At 34.7% G+C, this 9,648-nt stretch overlaps 1 protein-coding gene and 1 long non-coding RNA gene across 2 annotated transcripts; one reads left to right on the top strand and one right to left on the bottom strand.

The window, feature by feature from the left end:
* Nucleotides 1–560: 560 nt before the first annotated feature.
* On the top strand, nt 561–9,083 carry LOC128681253 (uncharacterized). Its single transcript, XR_008405952.1, has 3 exons — nt 561–771; nt 1,529–1,769; nt 8,721–9,083. It is a non-coding gene; the product is annotated as an uncharacterized LOC128681253 (long non-coding RNA).
* LOC128681252 (uncharacterized) lies at nt 3,556–4,805 on the bottom strand. Its single transcript, XM_053765025.2, has 2 exons — nt 4,648–4,805; nt 3,556–4,352 (listed from the first exon to the last, which is right to left on the bottom strand). Exons 1-2 carry the CDS (start codon nt 4,648–4,650, stop codon nt 3,573–3,575), a joined length of 783 nt encoding a protein of 260 aa, XP_053621000.1. The 5' UTR covers nt 4,651–4,805; the 3' UTR covers nt 3,556–3,572.
* Nucleotides 9,084–9,648: the final 565 nt, after the last annotated feature.

The following is a 9,648-nucleotide window of genomic DNA, read 5'->3' on the forward strand; positions in this document are numbered from 1 at the left end:
TGTATTTCATTCGATGCTGAAAAATATAGAAAACAGTTAAATTCCAGAAAAAAAAAACAAAGATTATCCAGTTTCTTAGAAATAGAAATAGATTGTAAAAGGCAATCAAGGGAAAGTTTTGTAAGCTAAATCCTTGTCATAGTCGTTGAGCTATCTTGTCGCTATTTCTGAATCCGAATAAGTTGCTATTCAGCCTACTCAGCTGTGGTGTAAATCTTTCTTTCTATAACTTGATTAAGTATGTGTGTTGACAAATAAAGTTGGCCACACTTTCACGCCACATTGACACGTCGAGGCCTTCTATTATAGAATTTATCTAGAACATACTATATTCCAGATATTCAATTTGAATACACTAACGGGACACTTAACGATTGGTCCACTTTCTCGTTTGGTCTATTTTGTATTGTGTGGTCTACTTTCCCAAACTATATTTTTTTCCCAATCCGTCTACTTTGATTTCCGTATCGTCCAGTCTACTTTCCTCATTAGTTTACTTGTCTCAATAATTTGCTTATCTGTTTGATTCTCTTGTTCAAATAATCTACTTTCCAGATTGGTTTCATCTGGGGCAATATCATGGAGTGCGCCGCCCTCATTTAACTGTTTTGTTCAAAACGATTATTTCAATGAGTGCGGACCCCTAAAACAAAAGTACCGTACTCGGAAAACTCCTTCAAGACACTGTGACTGCGACAAGGTTCCGTCTTCGAAACAAAAGAACCACGCGGCCTGCAGTTACATCTTTGACAAAGTTGTGACTCACTTCTTGTAAGACATTGTGTTCAATTAATGTTTTTTATCTCGTTAATGGCGTGTCAAAGAGTTCTCCTTTTTCGTCGTATTCCTCGCGGCTGGAATCTAGTAAATAACTAGTAATTCGCCGCGATCTTACACTTCGCGAACACATTTTTTTTTACAAAACTGAATATTTCAAAAACGACTTAACCGTTTTTGTTGACCCACGATTTTAAAAATTCTATTGACAGGAGTCATTATGACATACCTTTAAAATTTCATCAAAATCAGCCACAATTAAAATAAAAATAAAACTTGATCAAAATCGGTTGAACCATTTGGCTCAACCGATTTTGATCTAGTTCCGATACCACAAGCAGACATACAGATACACAGACTCGTTAAAGTTATAACTCCCCTCCTTCTGTCGTCGGGGGTTAAAAACAGATGACACGCAGCTTAGTTACTTTGCGAAAAAAATTATATACAATAATAAAATGTCATATTTTTGCAGGTCGATTGTAAACTGGTTGATCGAACAAATTGAATATTCATCCGGACTCGAGTCGCATAATCGTCTCAGTCACTCGCCATCAATGAATTAGCAGCCAGTCCGCGTCAATTATTTCATCGATATTAGATTATCGAGTTTTATCCGATTACTGATTTTACAAAGTTTTTAGGCCACAAAATGTATTACTTCTTTTTTTAATCAGAAATAATACATATCGTGTAACCATTGTGTGAGTACTGATTTTTTATAAAAATAACTAACTCCGATTGTTTTTAGAGCCCCACTGCTCCGTTGCGCTCCGTCGTCCTGCGTAACGTCGACTACAATCGGCGGATAAAGCAGAAATTGTACGGAGATTCATTGTACAACAACTGTCAAAACCTATGGAAAACAATTGAACACGGCTGGTCATGACTGAAAACGCAGAAAATTTTACGCTGACGCACGTTGATGTCAAAACCTATGGAAGAACAACGGAGACGCAACGTAGCCATAGGCGAATCCGGAAGACAGATGAGTAAGTTAAGAACCAGCTCTCTATAAGTATTATTGAACGGTTTTCTAATGGCCATACAAATCAGTTACGAAGTCACAATTCCTTATGAAAATTCAGAAGTCCCTAACGAAGCTAAGAGTGACACGAGTTAAGTGGTTAATACTTTTTGTGCAGAGTTCCGGAGCTGATCTACAGCTTTTAAATCGAAGTGTTCGGGTTGAGATTGAGACTTGTGTCATAACTTAAATAATGTTAACTTAAACAAGTTATGGATAATAATTTGGTTACTGCCTGTTTAATAAAGAGTGTCGTTTAAACTCTATTCAAATTCATACCAATATTATAAATACGTAAGTCTGTCTGTTTGGTATGTATTTGGATAAAAACTTTCGTTTAAAATAGACTGGTTTTTTGCTTACGAATTCGGAAGTAAAAAGTTTAATACAATTTTTGCATGCTGACGCATATATATATTATGTTTTGATGTCTTTATGATAATTTTTTTCTTTATTCAGCAAATAAGCCATTTCAATTTCATATGTGTCCAATAGAAAATTAACTTCATGACTGTCTAATAATTTTGTTTCTCTAGTGCAGCATAATTTATTTTTAAAATTATATTTTAGTTTTATCTGATAAATAAATAAATATAAATAAATATATTAGGACAAATCACACATATTGAACTAGCCCCAAAGTAAGTTCGAGACTTGTGTTATGGGATACTAACTCAACGATACTATATTTTATAACCAATACATATATAGATAAACATCCAAGACCCGGGCCAATCAGAAAAAGATAATTTTCCATCATGACCCGACCGGGGATCGAACCCAGGACCTCTCGGTTCAGTGGCAAGAACTTTACCACTGCGCCACCGAGGTCGTCAAATAAAATTTATTGAAAATCGTGATTGTATGCGGGTATACCTACTAACGTTTAGCTATTATCTTGCAGTGCTCTCCCGAATGCACAAGGGCGTGGGTTCAGTTCCCGTTCGATTCCAGAATTTTTTCATCTCAATTATTATTTTAAACATTAGTTAAAAAGCGTTTGTGATACGTATGACAAAACCGTTTAAATATAATGTTTTAATAAAAAAAAAAAACCTTAAAAATCTTGAAAATGATTGATGAATATAAGGAGCGACTTCTTCAAAAAATTCCTTATTTTTGAAGTCGGTTAAGACATAACTTTTCCGATTAGGACGCTCGGAGTAATTATTATTGACATAATTATGCAAAGAGCTTGGAAGAAAATGCCTACTCATGCTCTTTGATAAGAAATTCAATGTTATATTTTTAATCTACACGAAGGGCCTTCCTTGTTTTTCAAAGAAAACCTTTTATCTTATTATTTCAAACAGTTGCTGTTTCTCGAAATCCTTTCTACAATTAATATAAATGTTCATGTCAAGTTCCATCATTACTTTTTCCAGATTAGAATTATAGGTTTTGCAAAAATGTGAGTATTTTTGTTATTCTTTCACGCAGTTGTTATGAAATTTAGTACACAGGTAGAATATAACCTGGAATAACACATAGGGTACTTTTTATCCCGAAATTCCGACGGGAGCGAAGCCCGGGGCACAGTTAGTATTCTTATAAACACCAATTTGTTAATTGAGGTCTGCAGTGTACCTAGTTTGTTGCCGGGGCTTTTTCTTCATCTGCGCTTTGGAAGTCGGCGGTGTTTGGCGACGGAATAGATGCGAGTGAGGCAGGTACCCACGCAGACGATCTATGGTCAAGGTCTACCTCTTATCAATCATTCACAATGGCGCTTCAAAAAAGAAAAAACTACGTGTTAGACATATTTTATTCACAGACATCCAAGATACGAGCTTTTGCAGCATTTTCTACAACACGGATATTTGTCTGCGGTGGGCTCACGAGGTTTGCTCCTGCGTCCGCGCTCGGACGACCCCAGCTCCTTGCAGACCGTTTTTCTAGTACTATTATCAGCATTCGTATCTAAAGATCTTCTGTCTTTCGTTTCATCAGATTTTTTCTCATTCATCTGCCCATTTCTTCTATTTTTCGAATCAAAAGATCTTCTGTTTTTCTTCTTTTTTGCTTTTTTAGTTTTGGTGCCAAATTTGGGGCAATCCTCTCTGACGAACTTCTCCTGCTTTTGATATTGTTTAATCTTTTTCCTTTCCTGTTCCCTCATCAGCATCCATTCTCGGAGTTTCTCCCTCATGATCTCCTGATTCCGTTGCCTCTGTTCCGAATGTACCTTTATTTTTTTATTGCCGAAAAGTCCCGCAATGTCGAACAAATCTAGCTTCAGTTTCCCTCTCTTTAAATACCTCGGCTGGTGGTTTCTGCGCGCTGATTTGTTAGAATACAGTATCTCGTTAAGTTCGTCTTCTATTAACGTTTCATTGAATTGCTTTTGCAGTTCTTTTAACTGATGTAGACCGTCGCCGTCGTTGTTCTGCTGCAGCGTCTTCACGCTGTCTTCAATTGCATTCTGAATTTTAATGACCAATTCATTTTTTTTCTTGTGCAGCTCTTCTAATTTGGCATCGGTGTTGTTGTCTGCTTGTGTGGATAACACGCACACAACAAAAATAAGCAAATTTAGTATCGTTGTCAGCTGAAATTTAAAAAAAAAATAATGAAGAAATTAATCACACAGATTGCTTTAGCCCCAAAGTAAATTCGAGACTTGTGTTACGGAACACTAACTAAACGATACTATATTTTATAACTTCAAGAATTTAAATTATCATGATATGTTTTAAGTTGGAAATTAATCGGTCTTTTTTCTTTAAAACATTTGTAAATTGTATCAATATAGTAATGTAGTGTTGAAATGAGGGCTATATTTAGATGAAATAGCAGAAGGAATTCCATGCATTATCAGAACTGGTGCTTGCTAATAGTATTACCATTATTTCTGCGTAAACATAATTGTTGTTTCAATGTAACTCATCAATTCAGAACCATATAGACGGTAGCAAACTCAACCACACGCAGTAAAAACACAATTTGTTATAGAATTTCCAAATAGGTCGGTACACGATAAAATTTATAGGTTTATTTTGATAAAGCGCTTATCTGAACCGATTGTATACGCGTTCAACATTTTATTTGTTCATTGTAATGCAAACCACATTGCATAGCTTAATTTTTTGTTACTAAATCTCAATTTAAAATATTTAAAAACTTTAATTATAATATTTATTAGAAAAGAAATTAAAGCACACTTTTAAAGTATGTTTTGCCACTAAATATTTGACATTAACAGGAAGACAACACATACTTTAGTTTATGTTTTAACTTGTTTGACGACCTCGATTGCGCAGTGCTTGCCTCTAAACCGAGAGGTCCCGGGTTCAATCCCCGGTCGGGTCATGATGGAAAATGATCTTTTTCTGATTGGCCCGGGTCTTGGATATTTATCTATATAATGTATTTGTTATAAAATATAGTATCGTTGAGTTAGTATCTCATAACACAAGTCTCGAACTTTGGAGCTAGCTCAATCTGTGTGATTTGTCCGTATATATTTATAATTTTACCTATATCGATAACTAGCTGCGCCCCGGGGCTTCATTCCCCGAATTTTGGGATAAAAAGTACCCTATGTATTATTCCAGGTTATATTCTAGTCGTGTAACAAATTTCATAAAAAATATTGCATGATTGAAAAAATTGAATAACCTTACACATATTTTTTTTTACACAAATAATTATTACATACTTCGGTCGATTGGCCAATCGAACGATGAAAGTTTTTAAAAAATCTAATTTTTTCCTGTTTTTACAGAATAAACATTTTCCCGCTAAATTGGAAATAAAAACGATTTATTATTTGGACGTAAAATATATTTTGTTTAAATGTTTTACGCGAAACATTAAAAATGTTACATTTTTATTTCCCGTTTTATTTTGTCCTAATTTTCAGCGCTTGACGTCGATCGGCAAGAGATATTGGAGAAACGGTACTAATGATGTAAATATAGAATTGAATTTCAAAATACTCATCCACTTGATACTCGCCCCGTAAGGGACACCAGTCACCCGTATTACAAGGCATTAAGGGATAATACGATTAGTAATGTTACACCTGAAACCATGCAAGCGTCAATTGGATTTTTGTGATTTTTACATAGATATACATTACCGATATCTTATACCTAAACATATTTACTATGACATATATTACTAGCTGCGCCCAAGCCCGGGGCTTTGCTTCCGTGGGAATTTTGAGATAAAAACTACCCGATGTGTTATTCCAGGTTATGTTGTACCTGTGTACCAAATTACGTGACACTTTTTCTAGTAGATTTTTCAAGAAAGAGTAACAAATATAATGATACATACAAACATACATCCTCAAACTTTCGCATCTGTTCGAGTTCGGCGATTAGTATGGAGCCGACGGACGAACGGACGAACGGACGAACGGACGAACGGACGAACGAACGAACGAATGAACGAACGAACGAAGCCGTGTGTAGCCGGCCAGGGTAGGACAGTGTGATAGATATCCGTATTTATTTGCTAACTAGCTTTTGCTTTTGTCTGCGGCTGCGTGATTTCCCACGGGGCAGCACGTTTCCCGGATGAAAGGTACCCTATGTCCTTCTCCATACTTCAAACTACGTGTATGTAAAAATTCAAAAAGATTACTTTAGTAGATAGAGCATGAATAGGTAACAAACAAACTTACTTTCGCATATATGTAAGATTTAGTTAGGAAGGATTAATTGTCACAATTTTTTAAAATTTGAATTCACTTTTTATACAGTTCGGGTTAGGGGACTAGGGATGATTTTATTTACACAAAGAACAAATATTATCGAAAATGATCGTCAGAATAATGCCTTAGGGTCAGGATCAAAGTATGACATGTCTGGGATTGGCTTAGTTCTATGGACTCTAAACACACGTGCCTGCACAGCTTTACAGGGCTGTCTATCGCAAAGTTCTCAAAACTCATTTAAAATTATAATCTAAGTATATTTTATAAAACTTAAAATAACTAGTGTAATAATTAAACAACTATTTAATAGATTATGAAATAGTTGTTTAATTATATACTAGTATTGTAAAGAGGTAAGCTTTTGTGAGTTTGTGACTTTTTGAGTTTGTAAGTTTAAGACGAGTTAACATTTAGTATTTTATAAAACTTCTTCACTCTTTATCGACTAAACCAATTTGGAAATTTTGAATACATTTAGTTTGAAATACGAAGAAGGATATATAATGCCTTTATCGCAATAAATAGCTGCTAACTAAACTTTGAGTACTTAGATAAAATATAACCGGCAAATCGTTGACCCGCGGAAGTTTACCCAGAAGGCTGGCAGCACACAATGAACGACATTTCTCATTCTTTGTGGGAATCAACTACTTAGAGATAAAAGTTGAATTATGTAATCGCATGTCCAGTGTATACTAGACCAGAATTCTAAAATGTTGAAATTTTTATGTAAGGCGGTGAAATTTAAATGACTAAACAAAAGTCGGTACATAAAAAAAGCTTTTTTAAAAAAACAAAGGACACGTAAACATTGGCAACCCTGAGACAATAATATTCAAATAAGCTGAAAGAAACCCATATTTACACCATATCAGATCTTTTGACCGGCCGCGGGCGTTCTATTCTTTCTTATATCTATGTAATACCTGATATTAAAACGATTCAAGATATTTTCAACCTTGTGGCAACGATATAAAGTTGAAATTTGGCTAGTGCTTTTTAAATGTAGGGATCTGTTTATGTTGTTTATCATAATATGTTGGACTGTGGAGAGAATTGGTGTTTTTGACCGACTTTTAAAATGGTAGTGTTATGGGCTTCCTATCCATACTTATACTTATCACCAGTTGCCCTTTCCCTATTATTCTGGAATGAAACCCTACAAAAGGATTTTTTTAGGGATTGTCCTTTTGTAACTTTTTGGTAACAAATCGTTATAATAAAAGTGGTAGAAAAATCATCATTCTCTTGAAAGTTTATTTATTCAAATTTCATGATTTGCAGTGCTTTTTAACATACAGTTAATAATAAATAACATAAAATTAATAATACAATACAATTTTTAACATAGTGTCCTTAACACTATGTTAAAAATTGTACTATGTAACCAGTTAGAATCTAGAAGATTTCTCATTGACAGTTAAAATACTCATTTTTTTGGAAATCCCTTCACATACAATCAAATTCAATCCATACAAGACAATAAAGACAAGGGTGTTAGCCTCAGACAAAACTAATTTCCTAGCGCGAACAGAACAGCGCGCAAAATATTTGATTGTTCATTTTATTGTCAATACAATCGCCGGGATCGGATATTGAGTAATGACGGTACAGTGACTACAAAAACTTCAGATTTTACTATTTTTTATTCGATTTTAATATCTTTCGATCACAGTCGGGCGTCTTAACGACTGTGCGTAGTGCGCTTTACTATTTTCTCACCATAGAGTCGATCTGCAGTGAGATGCTAGCTGCGTCTCCACCTATCACAGTGCGCCATTGACAACCACACCACAATGTGATTCGTTTGCTGTCTCACTTGGGATCGTTTCGATAGTGAGAATTAAAGAATTTTTAGGAAACGGATGCGTGACGACTTTCCTTATAAACATTGCTACGAATGCTTTGACCGTCGCAGCTGCGCTGTCATTCAATCAGTTTTGTTGGGGACTTCATAAAGATTTATTTTTATAATTGTACAGAAAATTTGTTACAGCCTATTGCTTAATTTGAGCAATTACATAAATCATTTAAAAACTTTTCTTCTTGTGTTATATATTTGTTTATAGATTGCTTTTCGTTGTTTTATTGTTTTTCTTTATACTTTTACTTTTTAATAACAATATGACACTAGTTTAGGCACCAGTCTCTCACAATCTTAAATGTAATTTGCAACATATTGTTTACTTTGTTAATGTATTTATAGATTGTGGAGAAAAATAAAGAATTTTTTATTTTTTATTTTTTTTTTAGGTTACAGAGCTGTGATGGGTCCAGAACAAATTTCCCCAAGTCCGTACTAGCCGTGGTGCGCCTGTAAGTCCTGGGTCTATGGCGCGCGACGCGTCGCTAGAAAGGAAATGAAAACGCGAGACAAAGCAAGCCTGTTTTAGGGTACCGCGGTTGAAACTGTAATTATAAATTGTCGTTCTTTAAGCTCAGTTCTGGATAATCCCAGAACTGAGCTAATGCTCCCTGGCATAGTTCTAGAGTCTACAGCAGCTCAAAAAGTGTGTGAAATGTTTTATTCAGGATCAGCAACGCTCCTGTGACATACTGGTGTTGACTGCAGGCTGCTGGTCACCACACTTCAACACATTTGGCCTTTTTTTTTATTACATTCGTTAGATTTATATATATGTATACAAAACCACATATAATTATAATATGTTTTATATAATAAAAACTATTTTTGAAGTGGCAAGTTTGATGTTAAATATTTGTACGGGACTATAATATGATCAAAACTCACGCTTGCTAATATTTATTCAGTGTAGTTCACGCTCTTTCAGTAATTAAATAGGGGGTGAATATTGGGGGTTCTTTGTGCTGGATTTTTGTTTAAAAATAGATACCTATTGTATAATAATATAATACCTAAGCAGATTGACGACCTCGGTGGCGCAGTGATAAAGTTCTTGCTACTGAAACGAGAGTCCCGGGTTCGATCCCCGGTCGGGTCATGATGGAAAATGATCTTTTTCTGATTGGCCCGGGTCTTGGATGTTTATCTATATATGTATTTATTATAAAATATAGTATCGTTGAGTTAGTATCCCATAACACAAGTATAGAACTTACTTTGGGGCTAGCTAAATCTGTGTGATTTGTCCTAATATATTTATTTATATTTAATATATGATATATAATATAATATATTTATATAAACTCAACAGTCGTT

The sequence above is a fragment of the Plodia interpunctella genome, chromosome 26 (genome assembly GCF_027563975.2).
Source record: "Plodia interpunctella isolate USDA-ARS_2022_Savannah chromosome 26, ilPloInte3.2, whole genome shotgun sequence".
NCBI classification, from domain to species: Eukaryota; Metazoa; Arthropoda; class Insecta; order Lepidoptera; family Pyralidae; genus Plodia; species Plodia interpunctella.